This window comes from Panulirus ornatus, chromosome 10 (assembly GCF_036320965.1).
Source record: "Panulirus ornatus isolate Po-2019 chromosome 10, ASM3632096v1, whole genome shotgun sequence".
Lineage (NCBI taxonomy): Eukaryota > Metazoa > Arthropoda > Malacostraca > Decapoda > Palinuridae > Panulirus > Panulirus ornatus.
In genome coordinates, this window is record NC_092233.1 from 47,057,597 (window position 1) to 47,077,904 (window position 20,308).

At 41.6% G+C, this 20,308-nt stretch overlaps 1 protein-coding gene across 1 annotated transcript in view; it reads right to left on the bottom strand.

Annotated features, from left to right (window-relative positions):
* LOC139750933 (kinesin heavy chain-like) overlaps positions 1 to 20,308 on the bottom strand; it is a 442,650-nt gene that overhangs the window by 137,415 nt on the left and 284,927 nt on the right. Inside the window, exon 11 of the mRNA XM_071665845.1 lies at positions 7,397 to 7,546. Coding sequence (XP_071521946.1) covers positions 7,397 to 7,546 — 150 coding nt within the window. The remainder of the gene's footprint in view (positions 1 to 7,396; positions 7,547 to 20,308) is intronic.

Sequence of the window (20,308 nt, forward strand, 5' to 3'; positions counted from 1 at the left end):
ATACCTACACAGCTTTCCATGGTTTACCCCAGACGCTTCACATGCCCTGATTCAATCCACTGACAGCACATCAACCCCGGTATACCACACTGATCCAATTCACTCTATTCCTTGCCCTCCTTTCACCCTCCTGCATGTTCAGGCCCCGATCACACAAAGTCTTTTTCACTCCATCTTTCCACCTCCAATTTGGTCTCCCTCTTCTCCTCGTTCCCTCCACCTCCGACACATATATCCTCTTGGTCAATCTTTCCTCACTCATTCTCTCCATGTGCCCAAACCATTTCAAAACACCCTCTTCTGCTCTCTCAACCACGCTCTTTTTATTTCCACACATCTCTCTTACCCTTACGTTACTTACTCGATCAAACCACCTCACACCACAAATTGTCCTCAAACATCTCATTTCCAGCACATCCATCCTCCTGCGCACAACTCTATCCATAGCCCTCGCCTCGCAACCATACAACATTGTTGGAACCACTATTCCTTCAAACATACCCATTTTTGCTTTCCGAGATAATATTCTCGACTTCCACACATTCTTCAAGGCTCCCAGGATTTTCTCCCCCTGCCCCACCCGATGATCCACTTCCGCTTCCATGGTTCCATCCGCTGCCAGATCCACTCCCAGATATCTAAAACACTTCACTTCCTCCAGTTTTTCTCCATTCAAACTCACCTCCCAATTGACTTGACCCTCAACCCTACTGTACCTAATAACCTTGCTCTTATTCACATTTACTCTTAACTTTCTTCTTTCACACACTTTACCAAACTCAGTCACCAGCTTCTGCAGTTTCTCACATGAATCAGCCACCAGCGCTGTATCATCAGCGAACAACAACTGACTCACTTCCCAAGCTCTCTCATCCACAACAGACTTCATACTTGCCCCTCTTTCCAAAACTCTTGCATTCACCTCCCTAACAACCCCATCCATAAACAAATTAAACAACCATGGAGACATCACACACCCCTGCCGCAAACCTACATTCACTGAGAACCAATCACTTTCCTCTCTTCCTACACGTACAAATGCCTTACATCCTCGATAAAAACTTTTCACTGCTTCTAACAACTTGCCTCCCACACCATATATTCTTAATACCTTCCACAGAGCATCTCTATCAACTCTATCATATGCCTTCTCCAGATCAATAAATGCTACATACAAATCCATTTGCTTTTCTAAGTATTTCTCACATACATTCTTCAAAGCAAACACCTGATCCACACATCCTCTACCACTTCTGAAACCACACTGCTCTTCCCCAATCTGATGCTCTGTACATGCCTTCACCCTCTTAATCAATACCCTCCCATATAATATACCAGGAATACTCAACAAACTTATGCCTCTGTAATTTGAGCACTCACTCTTATCCCCTTTGCCTTTGTACAATGGCACTATGCACGCATTCCGCCAATCCTCGGGCACCTCACCGTGAGTCATACATACATTAAATAACCTTACCAACCAGTCAACATTACAGTCACCCCTTTTTTAATAAATTCCACAGCAATACCATCCAAACCTGCTGCCTTGCCGGCTTTCATCTTCTGCAAAGCTTTTACTACCTCTTCTCTGTTTACCAAATCATTTTCCCTGACCCTCTCACTTTGCACACCACCTCGACCAAAACACCCTATATCTGCCACTCTATCATCAAACATATTCAACAAACCTTCAAAATACTCACTCCATCTCCTTCTCACATCACCACTACTTGTTATCACCTCCCCATTTGTGCCCTTCACTGAAGTTCCCATTTGCTCCCTTGTCTTACGCACTTTATTTACCTCCTTCCAGAACATCTTTTTATTCTCCCTAAAATTTAATGATACTCTCTCACCCCAACTCTCATTTGCCCTTTTTTTCACCTCTTGCACCTTTCTCTTGACCTCCTGTCTCTTTCTTTTATACGTCTCCCACTCAATTGCATTTTTTCCCTGCAAAAATCGTCCAAATGCCTCTCTCTTCTCTTTCACTAATACTCTCACTTCTTCATCCCACCACTCACTACCCTTTCTAATCAACCTACCTCCCACTCTTCTCATGCCACAAGCATCTTTTGCGCAATCCATCACTGATTCCCTAAATACATCCCATTCCTCCCCCACTCCCCTTACTTCCATTGTTCTCACCTTTTTCCATTCTGTACTCAGTCTCTCCTGGTACTTCCTCACACAAGTCTCCTTCCCAAGCTCACTTACTCTCACCACCCTCTTCACCCCAACATTCACTCTTTTTTTCTGAAAACCCATACAAATCTTCACCTTAGCCTCCACAAGATAATGATCAGACATCCCTCCAGTTGCACCTCTCAGCACATTAACATCCAAAAGTCTCTCTTTCGCGCGCCTGTCAATTAACACGTAATCCAATAACGCTCTCTGGCCATCTCTCCTACTTACATAAGTATACTTATGTATATCTCGCTTTTTAAACCAGGTATTCCCAATCATCAGTCCTTTTTCAGTACATAAATCTACAAGCTCTTCACCATTTCCATTTACAACACTGAACACCCATGTATACCAATTATTCCCTCAACTGCCACATTACTCACCTTTGCATTCAAATCACCCATCACTATAACCCAGTCTCGTACATCAAAACCACTAACACACTCATTCAGCTGCTCCCAAAACACTTGCCTCTCATGATCTTTCTTCTCATGCCCAGGTGCATATGCACCAATAATCACCCATCTCTCTCCATCAACTTTCAGTTTTACCCATATTAATCGAGAATTTACTTTCTTACATTCTATCACATACTCCCACAACTCCTGTTTCAGGAGTACTGCTACTCCTTCCCTTGCTCTTGTCCTCTCACTAACCCCTGACTTTACTCCCAAGACATTCCCAAACTACTCTTCCCCTTCACCCTTGAGCTTCTTTTCACTCAGAGCCAAAACATCCAGGTTCCTTTCCTCAAACATACTACCTATCTCTCCTTTTTTCACATCTTGGTTACATCCACACACATTTAGGCACCCCAATCTGAGCCTTCAAGGAGGATGAGCACTCCCCGCGTGACTCCTTCTTCTGTTTCCCATTTCAGAAAGTTAAAAAAATACAAGGAGGGGAGGATTTCTGGCCCCCCACTCCCGTCCCCTCTAGTCGCTTTCTACGACACGCGAGGAATGTGTGGGAAGTATTCTTTCACCCCTATCCCCAGGGATAATATACATATATATATATATATACACATACACACACCACACACACACATACATATATTTTTTTTTTTTTTTTTTTATACTTTGTCGCTGTCTCCTGCGTTTGCGAGGTAGCGCAAGGAAACAGACGAAAGAAATGGCCCAACCCCCCCCCCATACACATGTACATACACACGTCCACACACGCAAATATACATACCTACACAGCTTTCCATGGTTTACCCCAGACGCTTCACATGCCTTGATTCAATCCACTGACAGCACGTCAAACCCTGTATACCACATCGCTCCAATTCACTCTATTCCTTGCCCTCCTTTCACCCTCCTGCATGTTCAGGCCCCGATCACACAAAATCTTTTTCACTCCATCTTTCCACCTCCAATTTGGTCTCCCTCTTCTCCTCGTTCCCTCCACCTCCGACACATATATCCTCTTGGTCAATCTTTCCTCACTCATTCTCTCCATGTGCCCAAACCATTTCAAAACACCCTCTTCTGCTCTCTCAACCACGCTCTTTTTATTTCCACACATCTCTCTTACCCTTACGTTACTTACTCGATCAAACCACCTCACACCACACATTGTCCTCAAACATCTCATTTCCAGCACATCCATCCTCCTGCGCACAACTCTATCCATAGCCCACGCCTCGCAACCATACAACATTGTTGGAACCACTATTCCTTCAAACATACCCATTTTTGCTTTCCGAGATAATGTTCTCGACTTCCACACATTTTTCAAGGCTCCCAAAATTTTCGCCCCCTCCCCCACCCTATGATCCACTTCCGCTTCCATGGTTCCATCCGCTGACAGATCCACTCCCAGATATCTAAAACACTTCACTTCCTCCAGTTTTTCTCCATTCAAACTCACCTCCCAATTGACTTGACCCTCAACCCTACTGTACCTAATAACCTTGCATATATATACATATGAAAAATGTAAGAAACAATTTAGAAAACTGAAACTTCTAGCTTGAAATGAAAAGAAAAAAAATGAACGTCACATAATGGTTCAACCTCTGGCTATGGAAAAAGGAAATGTTTAATTTATTTACACAAAAGTCAATATACTCATGTATATCTCTTTTTAAACAAGGTATTCCGAATCATCAGTCCTTTTTCAGAACACAAATCTACAAGCTCTTCACCATTTCCATTTACAACACTGAATACCCATGTACACCAATTATACCCTCAACTGCCACATTACTCAGAATAACTATATCCCGGTCTCATGCATCAAAGTTGCTAACACACTCACTCAGCTGCTCCCATAACACTTGCCTCTCTTGATCTTTCTTATGACCAGGTGCATAGGCATCAATAATCACCCATCTCTCTCCATCCACTTTCAGTTTTACCCATATCAATGAAGAGTTTACTTTCTTACACTCTATCACATACTCCCATCACTCCTGTTTCAGGAGTAGTGCTACTCCTTCCTTTGCTCTAGACCTCTCACCAACCACTGACTTTACTCCCAAAACATTGCCAAACCACTCCCCTTTACCTTTGAGCTTCATTTCACTCAGAGCCAAAATATCTGGGTTCCTTTCATTAAGCATACTACCTATCTCTCCTTTTTTCTGATCTTAGTTATATCAACACACATTTAGACACCCCAATCTGAGCCTCTGAGGAGGATAAGCATTCCATGCATGACTCCTTCTGCTTCCCCGTTTAGAAAGTTAATATATAAGAAGGCGAGGTTTCTAGCCCTCCCGTTCCCGTCCACTTTAGTCGCCTCCTACGACACGCGGGAATGCGTGAGAAGTACTCTCTCTCCTATCTCAAGGGATAGGATAGAAAGTATCTAAACAATTTCTGTGTGAAACAATATGACTCCATAGGCAAAGCATTTTGAGAAATGTCAATCCTTTAGACTACACATTCGCAGCCTTGCTTTCAAGACATTGCTTGCAACAATACCAGCCATTTGTGATATTAAATGTTAGTGCACTTTCATACTTTAATGGATATAACTATTCTTATTTTTCATTTTACGTTGAAGTTCCAGTCAGAGACAAAAGACCATATCAAGGCCAGGCCCTATTTGAAATACAGAGAATTATGAAATGGAAAAAGAAGAGACAAGGGAGAGTATTCATGAATTCTGGCGACAGTGAAAAACCCGTCTTTTCAAATGTGTCAGGTAATAGTCATTAGGAAAGATATCAGAAGGAAGAGGATTCCAAAGCTTCGAGGTGTAGGGAAAGAAGCAGGTATCACAACGGATCTCCCTTGAGTTGCCTATCGCAAAACTATAATAATGTGATGCAGTGGCATGCTGAATATTGCACTGTCTAGTTAGTGGTGTGGGCACACAAACAGATAGCTCTCAGGAGCAAAAGCCAAAGTAGCACCTACAGAAGAGGGAAAAGGAACCAACATTGCGGCAAAGGGCAAGGGGGTCAAGTTTGGAAGTTATGTTGGGACACTTTATAAGGCGGACTGCTTTTGACTCAACTCTCTCAAACAAGGATGCAGAGCTAGAATCACCTCAAATACAAGAGCAGTACTCCATACAAGGATGAATCATTCCCTTGTATGAACAGAGCAACTGCTCAGAAGATAAGTTTCAACATCTAAACGGGACATCCAATTTCTTAGAGGCAGACTTAGCTATCAATGCAAGAAAAAGTGGGTGTTACAGTAATACCAAGTATGAGGCAGACTTAGCTATCAATGCAAGAAAAAGTGGATGTTACAATAATCCCAAGTATGTTCACTGAGTCAAGAGGTGAAATTACAGAACTGCCAAAGGAGAGACAAGACTTGTGAGGAGTTTTCGATAGAGAAATGGGTAGAAACTGGGTCTTGGAGGCATTGAACTTAAAATTTTGTGTACCCCACTGAGACATCCTGTCCAAGTTTACTGAGAAAGCTGTGTCAAGATGAGATGCAGATCAAGTGAGAGAAGAGGGAGCAGAACTGAAGGATGTGGATGAATATAGTGTTGAGTCATCACCGTATGAGTGCATTTGATTATTTCTGGAGGAGAGGAAACCACTGAAAAAAAAGAGAAAAAGTGTAGAGGACAGGAAAGAACCCTGAGACAAACCAGTGTTGATGGAGAAAAGGGGGAAGCTGATCCATCAAAAACCACAGAGATAGATTGGCCAGAGGGGAAGCTAGATATAAAGGAGTAAAGTAAGACAGGGAAGCCAAAAGAGGGGAGGTTAGAGATGAGACCCCTATGCCACATCTTGTCAAAAGCCTTGGATATGTTAAGTGCAACTACACACGACTCCTAAAAAATCTTTCAGGGATGATGACCAGACATTAGTAAGATAAGAAAGAATATCACCAGTTGATCTCGCCTTACAGAAGCTATACTAGTGATAAGAGAGAAGAATGTGATATTCAATGTGAGTAAGGATATGGAGTTGAGGAGGGATTCAAAGACTTTGGAACTGGTAGACGTCAAAGCAGCAGGAAGATAGTTAGAAGGGTTCAGAACAGTCAAGCTTCTTAGGGATGGGATGTATCAATGCATGCTTCAAAGGTGAGGGAAAACTTTTGAATTTTAAACGGAAACAGAAGAGAAAAGCGAGCAAAAGTGCAAGAGGCACCCTCTATAAGTACATGGGATACATGCAATCAGGACCATAAGCCTTGCTTGTGTCTAAAGAAAAAGTGCTTTTCAGTCAATGTGAAGAGATTATGGGACATGGCCTAGATTAGTAAGAGGAGCATCAGGGAGTGAAGAAATGTAGTGAGTCATCCAAGGTGGAGTTAGAAGAGAAACCAGAACCAGAGTTGCTTTGTCTATGGAAGACATAGTACCGTCAGAGCGCAAAAGTGAAGGGAAGGTAGAACGAAAGTTATTAAAGACGCCCTTACCTAAAGATTAGAAAAACCTATCAGTCGATAGCAAGGAGAGGTTATCACACTTCCTCTGTAAAGTGACATTCCCATAATTACAAGGAAATATATCTTATATTCTCACTTACTAACCCACCAAAACAACATGAGTTGTACTGATCATTTCAAAATTCATCAAACCCATCTGGGAAGATACTACTTTATATTGTGTACTTTACAACATTTTTTTTGTCCCACAACTTTTTATCATTAAACAAAAAGGTTGCTATCAAACCATCAAATAAATCATTTAAGGGACATTTTCATAAACAATTTCAATAACTATTAACTGGAAATGAATAATGATCATACAAAAGAATAAAAAAAAGAACACTTACCTTCATAGCATCATTGGATGTGCCAATTATTGATCCCACTTCATTGAGATCTTTGAGCAGCGATACCAGCATCTCATTTATGCGTTTCTTTTGATGTAACTGGGAGTCCTTTACTGTCTGGAGTTCTGAAGTGGCTGAGTTTAGTGATGCCTGTACATGAATATCCAGATTAATCACTTTTATCAATATTTATCATTTACTTATCATACTTGATTGCCGTTTCCAGTGTCTGTAAGGTAGCATGAGGAAACAGATGAAGAAAGATGCATCCACTCGTATTTCTTTTTATTTATTATACTTAGTCGCTGTCTCCCGTGTAGGGAGGCAGTGCAAGAAAACAGACGGAAGAATGGCCCAACGCACCCACATAAACATGTATATACATAATCATCCACACAAGCACATATACATACATAGACATACATATATGTACATGTACATATTCATACTTGCTGCCTTCATCCATTTCCCATGTGCTACCGTGTGCGTGAGGTAGCATTAGGAAAAGACAACAAAGGCCACATTCATTCACACTCTGTTTCTAGCTGTCATGTATAATGCACTGAAAACACAGCTCCCTTTCCATAACCAGGCATCACAAAACTTTCCATGGTTTACCCCAGATGCTTCACATGCCTTGGTTCAATCCATTGACAGCACGTCCACCCGGGTATACCACATAATTCCAATTCACTCTATTCCTTGCACGCCTTTAACCCTCCTGTATGTTCAGGCCCCGATCACTCAGAATCTTTTTCACTCCATCCTTCTACCTCCAATTTGGTCTCCCACTTCTCGTTCCCTTTACCTCTGACACATAAATCCTCTTTGTCAATCTTTCCTCACTCATTCTCTCCATGTGACCAACCCATTTCAATACATCCTCTTCTTTTCTCTCAACCAAACTCTTTTTTATTAACAAACATCTCTCTTACCCTTTCATTACTTACTCGATCAAACCATCTTACACCACACTGTCCTCAAACATTTCATTTCCAACATATCAACCCTCCTCCACACAACCCTATCTATAATACATGCCTCGCAACCATATAACATTGTTGGGACCACTATTCCTTCAAACATAGCCATTTTTGTTCTCCGAGATAATGTTCTCGCCTTCCACACATTCTTCAATGCTCCCAGAACCCCCCCCCCCGCACACATTGTGACTCACTTTTGCTTCCATGGTACCATCCACTGCCAGATCCACTCCCAGATATCTAAAACACTTCACTTCCTCCAGTTTTTCTCCATTCAAACTTACCTCCCAATTAACTTGTCCCTCAACCCTACTGAACCTAATTACCTTGCTCTTATTAACATTTACTCTCAGCTTTCTTCTTTCACACACTTTACCAAACTCAGTCACCAGCTTCTGCAGTTTCTCACCCGAATCAGCCACCAGTGTTGTGTCATCAGCGAACAACAACTGACTCACTTCCCAAGCCTTCTCATCCACAACAGACTGCATACTTGCCCCTTTCCAAAACTTGCATTCACCTCCCTAACAACCTCATCCATAAACAAATTAAACAACCATGGAGATATCACACACCCCTGCCGCAAACCAACATTCACTGGGAACCAATCACTTTCCTCTCTTCTTACTCGTGCACATGCCTTACATCCTTTATAAAAACTATTCACTGCTTCTAGCTACTTATCTCTCATACCATATACTCTTAATACCTTCCACAGAGCATCTCTATCAACTTTGTCATATGCCTTCTCCAGATCAATAAATGCTACATAAAAATCCATCTGCTTTTCTAAGTATTTCTCACATACATTCTTCAAAGCAAACACCTGATCCACACATCCTCTACCACTTCTGAAACCACACTGCTCTTCCCCTATCTGATACTCCGTACATGCCTTTACCCTCTTAATCAATACCCTCCCATATAATTTCCCAAGAATACTCAATAAACTTATACCTCTGTAATTTGAACACTCACCTTTATCCCCTTTGCCTTTGTACAATGGCACTATGCATTCATTCCACTAATCCACTCATATACACACATATATAAATACATACACAACACACACACACACACACATGCACATTTATATTCATTCATCATCTATTATTCTATTATACTTAATCGCTGTTACGCACATCCGTGAATTAGAGCCAGGAAACAAATGAAGAATGACTCATCCATTCATATACACATACACAGGGTGTCCCAAAAAATGTACTCACTTTTTGACACCCTATAACTCAGTGAATTATTCTTTTTTTTCAAAACTGAAAAAAGAAAACAATTCAGCAAATTATAGGGTGTCAAAAAGCGACTACATTTTGGGGGACACCTTGTATATACATAAACGACCATACATGGACATATACATACATATACATGCACAAACATTTACATATATGTCATGTACATATTTATACTTGCTTGCCTTTATCCATTTCAGATACAGTGTGGTTTCAGAAGTGGTAGAGGATGTGTGGATCAGGTGTTTGCTTTGAAGAATGTATGTGAGAAATACTTAGAAAAGTAAATGGATTTGTATGTAGCATTTATGGATCTGGAGAAGGCATATGATAGAGTTGATAGAGATGCTCTGTGGAAGGTATTAAGAATATATGGTGTGGGAGGAAAGTTGTTAGAAGCAGTGAAAAGTTTTTATCGAGGATGTAAGGCATGTGTACGTGTAGGAAGAGAGGAAAGTGATTGGTTCTCAGGGAATGTAGGTTTGCGGCAGGGGTGTGTGATGTCTCCATGGTTGTTTAATTTGTTTATGGATGGGGTTGTTAGGGAGGTAAATGCAAGAGTTTTGGAAAGAGGGGCAAGTATGAAGTCTGTTGGGGATGAGAGAGCTTGGGAAGTGAGTCAGTTGTTGTTCGCTGATGATACAGCGCTGGTGGCTGATTCATGTGAGAAACTGCAGAAGCTGGTGACTGAGTTTGGTAAAGTGTGTGGAAGAAGAAAGTTAAGAGTAAATGTGAATAAGAGCAAGGTTATTAGGTACAGTGGGGTTGAGGGTCAAGTCAATTGGGAGGTGAGTTTGAATGGAGAAAAACTGGAGGAAGTGAAGTGTTTTAGATATCTGGGAGTGGATCTGGCAGCAGATGGAACCATGGAAGCGGAAGTGGATCATAGGGTGGGGGAGGGGGCGAAAATTCTGGGGGCCTTGAAGAATGTGTGGAAGTCGAGAACATTATCTCGGAAAGCAAAAATGGGTATGTTTGAAGGAATAGTGGTTCCAACAATGTTGTATGGTTGCGAGGCGTGGGCTATGGATAGAGTTGTGCGCAGAGGATGGATGTGCTGGAAATGAGATGTTTGAGGACAATGTGTGGTGTGAGGTGGTTTGATCGAGTGAGTAACGTAAGGGTAAGAGAGATGTGTGGAAATAAAAAGAGCGTGGTTGAGAGAGCAGAAGAGGGTGTTTTGAAGTGGTTTGGGCACATGGAGAGAATGAGTGAGGAAAGATTGACCAAGAGGATATATGTGTCGGAGGTGGAGGGAACGAGGAGAAGAGGGAGACCAAATTGGAGGTGGAAAGATGGAGTGAAAAAGATTTTGTGTCATCGGGGCCTGAACATGCAGGAGGGTGAAAGGAGGGCAAGGAATAGAGTGAATTGGAGCGATGTGGTATACCGGGGTTGACGTGCTGTCAGTGGATTGAATCAAGGCATGTGAAGTGTCTGGGGTAAACCATGGAAAGTTGTGTAGGTATGTATATTTGCGTGTGTGGACGTATGTATATACATGTGTATGGGGGGGGTTGGGCCATTTCTTTCGTCTGTTTCCTTGCGCTACCTCGCAAACGCGGGAGACAGCGACAAAGTATAAAAAAAAAAAAAAAAATATTAACACCAACATATATACAGACATAAATATAAATATCTTATTTGTTATTTATTTCTTTGTCGCTGTCTCCCACGTTAGCGAGGTAGTGCAAGGAAACAGACAAAAGAATGGCCCAACCCACCCACATACTCATGTATATACATACACGTCCACACACAGCACATATACATACCTATACATCTCAATGTATACATATATACACACACACAGACATAAACATATATACCCATGTACATAATTCATACTGTCTGCCTTTATTTATTCCCATCGCCACCTCGCCACACATGGAATAACAACACCCTCCCCCCTCATGTGTGCGAGGTAGCGCTAGGAAAAGACAACAAAGGCCCCATTCGTTCACACTCAGTCTCTAGCTGTCATGTAATAATGCACCGAAACCACAGCTCCCTTTCCACATCCAGGCCCCACAGAACTTTCCATGGTTTACCCCAGATGCTTCACGTGCCCTGGTTCAATCCACTGACGGCACGTCGATCCCGGTATACCACATCGTTCCAATTCACTCTATTCCTTGCACGCCTTTCACCCTCCAGCATGTTCAGGCCACGATCACTCAAAATCTTTTTCACTCCATCTTTCCACCTCCAATTTGGTCTCCCACTTCTCCTCGTTCCCTCCACCTCTGACACGTAAATCCTCTTGGTCAATCTTTCCTCACTCATTCTCTCCATGTGACCAATCCATTTCAAAACACCCTCTTCTGCTCTCTCAACCACACTCTTTTTATTACCACACATCTCTCTTACCCTTACATTACTTACTCGATCAAACCACCTCACACCACATATTGTCCTCAAACATCTCACTTCCAGCACATCCATCCTCCTGCGCACAACTCTATACATAGCCCATGCCTCACAACCATACAACATTGTTGGAACCACTATTCCTTCAAACATACCGATTTTTGCTTTCCAAATTAATGTTCTCGACTTCCACACATTCTTCAAGGCTCCCAGAATTTTCGCCCCCTCCCCCACCCTATGATTCACTTCCGCTTCCATGGTTCCATCCCCTGCCAAATCCACTCCCAGATATCTAAAACACTTCACTTCCTCCAGTTTTTCTCCATTCAAACTTACCTCCCAATTGACTTGACCCTCAACCCTACTGTACCTAATAACCTTACTCTTATTCACATTTACTCTCAACTTTCTTCTTTCACACACTTTACCAAACTCAGTCACTAGCTTCTGCAGTTTCTCACATGAATCAGCCACCAGCACTGTATCATCAGCGAACAACAACTGACTCACTTCCCAAGCTCTCTCATCCACAACAGACTGCATACTCACCCCTCTTTCCAAAACTCTCACATTCACCTCCCTAACAACCCCATCCATAATCAAATTAAACAACCATGGAGACATCACACACCCCTGCCGTAAACCTACATTCACTGAGAACCAATCACTTTCCTCTCTTCCTATATGTACACATGCCTTACATCCTCGATAAAAACTTTTCACTGCTTCTAACAACTTGCCTCTCACACCATATATTCTTAATACCTTTCACAGAGCATCTCTATCAACTCTTATCATATGCCTTCTCCAGATCCATAAATGCTACATACAAATCCATTTACTTTTCTAAGTATTTCTCACATACATTCTTCAAAGCAAACACCTGATCTACACATCCTCTACCACTTCTGAAACCACACAGCTCTTCCCCAATCTGATGCTCTGTACATGCCTTCACCCTCTCAATCAATACCCTCCCATATAATTTACCAGGAATACTCAACAAACTTATACCTCTGTAATTTGAGCACTCACTCTTATCCCCTTTGCCTTTGTACAATGGCACATTGCAAGCATTCCGCCAATCCTCTGGCATATTTATATAAATATAAATGTACATATTCGTACTTGTTTGTTATCATCCATTCCTGGCACCAATATGTATTATCAAATTCAAAACCTTCACATTATTTTCAATTATCCAAAGAAAACAACATACTGCATCAAGGTTTTAAACAAGGATACATTACAACAGAGAAAAGAAATCAGTTCAACCTTACAGAAAATATTTATATATTCTAATATACTTGATTGATGTTTTCCACATTAGCGAAGTAGCAAGAGGAACCAGAAGAAAGACCCATCCACTCACATATACACATACATACATACACGCAAATACACATTTTATTTTCCATCATACTTAATCGCCATCTCCCACATCAGCGAGGAAGCGCAAGGAAACAGACAAGGAATGGCCCAAACCACACACATACACATGTATATAGATAAATGCCCATACATGCATATATACCATATTGACTGGGCTATGCTGTTGCAGAGTAAATTCAAAGGTAAGGCTAGAGAGGCATATAAATAGTCACATTATTCAAGACAGATACTAGGAGGAATTATGACAAACCTTATAAATATCCACACTACCCAAATGTTAAACAGCCTAGTCAATATAATTTTGTGGAAGGTTCACATAACTATGAGCCACAAAACCAGGTGGGAAATAGATTTCAAAGACATACACATACATATACATTTCAACATATACATACATATATTTAAACAGAAATATACATGTATGCACATGTACATATTCAAACTTGCTGCCCTCATCCAATCCTGTTGCCACCCCATCACACATGAAACAGCATCCCCCCACCAGCAAGGTAGCATCACGAAAAGACAAAAAATACCACATTTGTCCACACTCAGTCTCTAGCTGTCATGTGTAATGCACTGAAACCACAGCTCCCTTTCCATGGTTTACCCCAAACACTTCACATGCCTTGGTTCAATCCATTGAAAGCACATCGACCCTGGTACACCACACTGTTCCAATTCACTCTATTCCTTGCATGCCTTTCACCCTCCTGTGTGTTCAGGCCCCAATCCCTCAAAATCTTTTTCACTCCATCTTTCCACCTCCAATTTGGTCTCCTGCTTCTTGTTCTCTCTACCTCTGACACTTATATTCTCTTTGTCAATCTTTTCTCTCATTCTCATGTGTACAAACCATTTCAACACACCCTCTTCTGCTCTCTCAACCACACTCTTTTTATCATAACACATCTCTCTTACCCTTTCATTACTTACTCGATCAAACCACCTCATACCACATACTGTCCTCAAACAATTCATTTCCAACACACTCACCCTCCTCTGCACAACCCTAACTATAGTCCATGTCTAACAACCATATAACATTGTCGGAACTACTATTCCTTCAAACATAACCATTTTCGCTCTCTCAGATAACGTTCTCAGTTTCCACACATTCTTCAACGCTCCAGAACCTTTGCCCCTCCCACTCCATGACTCACTTAGGATCCCATGGTTCCATCCGCTGCTAAATCCACTCCTAGATATCTAAAACACTTCACTTCCTCCAGTTTTTCTCCATTCAAACTTACCTCCCAATTTACTTGTGCCTCAACCCTTGCTCTTATTCACATTTTCTCTCAACTTCCTTCTTTCACACACTAAACCAAACTCAGTCACCAGCTTCTGAAGTTTCTCATCCAAATCAGTCTCCAGTGCTGTAATCATCAGCGAACAACAACTGATGCACTTCCAAAGCCCTCTAATCCACAACAGACTGCATACTTGCTCCTCTCTCCAAAACTCTTGCATTCATCTCCCTAACCACCACATCCATAAACAAATTAAACAGGTATGGAGACATCACGCACCCCTGCCACAAATCGACATTCACTGGGAACCAATCACTTTCCTCTCTTCTTACTCGTGCACATGCCTTACATCCTTTATAAAAACTATTCACTGCTTCTAGCTACTTATCTCTCATACCATATACTCTTAATACCTTCCACAGAGCATCTCTATCAACTTTGTCATATGCCTTCTCCAGATCATAAATGCTACATAAAAATCCATCTGCTTTTCTAAGTATTTCTCACATACATTCTTCAAAGCAAACACCTGATCCACACATCCTCTACCACTTCTGAAACCACACAGCTCTTCCCCAATCTGATGCTCTGTACATGCCTTCACCCTCTCAATCAATACCCTCCCATATAATTTCCCAAGAATACTCAATAAACTTATACCACTGTAATTTGAACTACTCACCTTTATCCCCTTTGCCTTTGTACAATGGCACTATGCATTCATTCACTAATCCACTCATATACACACATATATAAATACATACACACACACACACACACACACACACATGCACATTTATATTCATTCATCATCTATTATTCTATTATACTTAATCGCTGTTACGCACATCCGTGAATTAGAGCCAGAAACAAATGAAGAATGACTCATCCATTCATATACACATACACAGGGTGTCCCAAAAAATGTACTCACTTTTTGACACCCTATAACTCAGTGAATTATTCTTTTTTTTTCAAAACTGAAAAAAGAAAACAATTCAGCAAATTATAGGGTGTCAAAAAGCGACTACATTTTGGGGGACACCTTGTATATACATAAACGACCATACATGGACATATACATACATATACAATGCACAAACATTTACATATATGTCATGTACATATTTATACTTGCTTGCCTTTATCCATTTCAGATACAGTGTGGTTTCAGAAGTGGTAGAGGATGTGTGGATCAGGTGTTTGCTTTGAAGAATGTATGTGAGAAATACTTAGAAAAGTAAATGGATTTGTATGTAGCATTTATGGATCTGGAGAAGCATATGATAGAGTTGATAGAGATGCTCTGTGGAAGGTATTAAGAATATATGGTGTGGGAGGAAAGTTGTTAGAAGCAGTGAAAAGTTTTATGCGAGGATAGTAAGGCATGTGTACGTGTAGGAAGAGAGGAAAGTGATTGGTTCTCAGGGAATGTAGGTTTGCGGCAGGGGTGTGTGATGTCTCCATGGTTGTTTAATTTGTTTATGGATGGGTTGTTAGGGAGGTAAATGCAAGAGTTTTGGAAAGAGGGGCAAGTATGAAGTCTGTTGGGGATGAGAGAGCTTGGGAAGTGAGTCAGTTGTTGTTCGCTGATGATACAGCGCTGGTGGCTGATTCATGTGAGAAACTGCAGAAGCTGGTGACTGAGTTTGGTAAAGTGTGTGGAAGAAGAAAGTTAAGAGTAAATGTGAATAAGAGCAAGGTTATTAGGTACAGTGGGGTTGAGGGTCAAGTCAATTGGGAGGTGAGTTTGAATGGAGAAAAACTGGAGGAAGTGAAGTGTTTTAGATATCTGGGAGTGGATCTGGCAGCAGATGGAACCATGGAAGCGGAAGTGGATCATAGGTGGGGGAGGGGGCGAAAATTCTGGGGGCCTTGAAGAATGTGTGGAAGTCCGAGAACATTATCTCGGAAAGCAAAATGGGTATGTTTGAAGGAATAGTGGTTCCAACAATGTTGTATGGTTGCGAGGCGTGGGCTATGGATAGAGTTGTGCGCAGGAGGATGGATGTGCTGGAAATGAGATGTTTGAGGACAATGTGTGGTGTGAGGTGGTTTGATCGAGTGTGTAACGTAAGGGTAAGAGAGATGTGTGGAAATAAAAAGAGCGTGGTTGAGAGAGCAGAAGAGGGTGTTTTGAAGTGGTTTGGGCACATGGAGAGAATGAGTGAGGAAAGATTGACCAAGAGGATATATGTGTCGGAGGTGGAGGGAACGAGGAGAAGAGGGAGACCAAATTGGAGGTGGAAAGATGGAGTGAAAAAGATTTTGTGTGATCGGGGCCTGAACATGCAGGAGGGTGAAAGGAGGGCAAGGAATAGAGTGAATTGGAGCGATGTGGTATACGGGGTTGACGTGCTGTCAGTGGATTGAATCAAGGCATGTGAAGTTCTGGGGTAAACCATGGAAAGTTGTGTAGGTATGTATATTTGCGTGTGTGGACGTATGTATATACATGTGTATGGGGGGGGTTGGGGTGGGGTGTGGGGGGGGGGGTGGGTCGGTGGGTGGAGAATGGTGGGTATGGTGGGGGGTGGTTGGGCCAATTTCTTTTTCTTTCGTCTGTTTCCTTGCGCTACCTCGCAAACGCGGGAGACAGCGACAAAGTATAAAAAAAAAAAAAAAAAATATTAACACCAACATATATACAGACATAAATATAAATATCTTATTTGTTATTTATTTCTTTGTCGCTGTCTCCCACGTTAGCGAGGTAGTGCAAGGAAACAGACAAAAGAATGGCCCAACCCACCCACATACTCATGTATATACATACACGTCCACACACAGCACATATACATACCTATACATCTCAATGTATACATATATACACACACACAGACATAAACATATATACCCATGTACTTAAATACATAACTAGTCTGCCTTTATTTATTATATGATAAAATTTTTCCCAGCAGCCCAACCACGAGATTCGCACCTTCAACACAAGTTACATGGAATAACAAACACACCCCGACCTCCCCCCTCATGTGTGCGAGGTAGCGCTAGGAAAAGACAACAAAGGCCCCATTCGTTCACACTCAGTCTCTAGCTGTCATGTATAATGCACTGAAAACACAGCTCCCTTTCCACATCCAGGCCCCACAGAACTTTCCATGGTTTACCCCAGATGCTTCACGTGCCCTGGTTCAATCCACTGACAGCACGTCGATCCCGGTATACCACATCGTTCCAATTCACTCTATTCCTTGCACGCCTTTCACCCTCCAGCATGTTCAGGCCACGATCACTCAAAATCTTTTTCACTCCATCTTTCCACCTCCAATTTGGTCTCCCACTTCTCCTCGTTCCCTCCACCTCTGACACGTAAATCCTCTTGGTCAATCTTTCCTCACTCATTCTCTCCATGTGACCAATCCATTTCAAAACACCCTCTTCTGCTCTCTCAACCACACTCTTTTTATTACCACACATCTCTCTTACCCTTACATTACTTACTCGATCAAACCACCTCACACCACATATTGTCCTCAAACATCTCACTTCCAGCACATCCATCCTCCTGCGCACAACTCTATACATAGCCCATGCCTCACAACCATACAACATTGTTGGAACCACTATTCCTTCAAACATACCGATTTTTGCTTTCCAAATTAATGTTCTCGACTTCCACACATTCTTCAAGGCTCCCAGAATTTTCGCCCCCTCCCCCACCCTATGATTCACTTCCGCTTCCATGGTTCCATCCCCTGCCAAATCCACTCCCAGATATCTAAAACACTTCACTTCCTCCAGTTTTTCTCCATTCAAACTTACCTCCCAATTGACTTGACCCTCAACCCTACTGTACCTAATAACCTTACTCTTATTCACATTTACTCTCAACTTTCTTCTTTCACACACTTTACCAAACTCAGTCACTAGCTTCTGCAGTTTCTCACATGAATCAGCCACCAGCACTGTATCATCAGCGAACAACAACTGACTCACTTCCCAAGCTCTCTCATCCACAACAGGAAGAAAAAATATAGCTAAAAAAATCATGCCATACATCACCCCTCTTTCCAAAACTCTCACATTCACCTCCCAACAACCCCATCCATAATCAAATTAAACAACCATGAGAACATCACACACCCCTGCCGTAAACCTACATTCACTGAGAACCAATCACTTTCCTCTCTTCCTATATGTACACATGCCTTACATCCTCGATAAAAACTTTTCACTGCTTCTAACAACTTGCCTCTCACACCATATATTCTTAATACCTTCACAGAGCATCTCTATCAACTCTTATCATATGCCTTCTCCAGATCCATAAATGCTACATACAAATCCATTTACTTTTCTAAGTATTTCTCACATACATTCTTCAAAGCAAACACCTGATCTACACATCCTCTACCACTTCTGAAACCAACACCAAAACACAGCTCTTCCCCAATCTGATGCTCTGTACATGCCTTCACCCTCTCAATCAATACCCTCCCATATAATTTACCAGGAATACTCAACAAACTTATACCTCTGTAATTTGAGCACTCACTCTTATCCCCTTTGCCTTTGTACAATGGCACATTGCAAGCATTCCGCCAATCCTCTGGCATATTTATATAAATATAAATGTACATATTCGTACTTGTTTGTTATCATCCATTCCTGGCACCAATATGTATTATCAAATTCAAAACCTTACATTATTTTCAATTATCCAAAGAAAACAACATACTGCATCAAGGTTTTAAACAAGGATACATTACAACAGAGAAAAGAAATCAGTTCAACCTTACAGAAAATATTTATATATTCTAATATACTTGATTGATGTTTTCCACATTAGCGAAGTAGCAAGAGGAACCAGAAGAAAGACCCATCCACTCACATATACACATACATACATACACGCAAATACACATTTTATTTTCCATCATACTTAATCGCCATCTCCACATCAGCGAGGAAGCGCAAGGAAACAGACAAGGAATGGCCCAAACCACACACATACCACATGTATATAGATAAATGCCCATACATGCATATATACCATATTGACTGGGCTATGCTGTTGCAGAGTAAATTCAAAGGTAAGGCTAGAGAGGCATAAAATAGTCACATTATTCAAGACAGATACTAGGAGGAATTATGACAAACCTTATAAATATCCACACTACCCAAATGTTAAACAGCCTAGTCAATATAATTTTGTGGAAGGGTTCACATAACTATGAGCCACAAAACCAGGTGGGAAATAGATTTCAAAGACATACACATACATATACATTTCAACATATACATACATATATTTAAACAGAAATATACATGTATGCACATGTACATATTCAAACTTGCTGCCCTCATCCAATCCTGTTGCCACCCCATCACACATGAAACAGCATCCCCCCACCAGCAAGGTAGCATCACGAAAAGACAAAAAATACCACATTTGTCCACACTCAGTCTCTAGCTGTCATGTGTAATGCACTGAAACCACAGCTCCCTTTCCATGGTTTACCCCAAACACTTCACATGCCTTGGTTCAATCCATTGAAAGCACATCGACCCTGGTACACCACACTGTTCCAATTCACTCTATTCCTTGCATGCCTTTCACCCTCCTGTGTGTTCAGGCCCCAATCCCTCAAAATCTTTTTCACTCCATCTTTCCACCTCCAATTTGGTCTCCTGCTTCTTGTT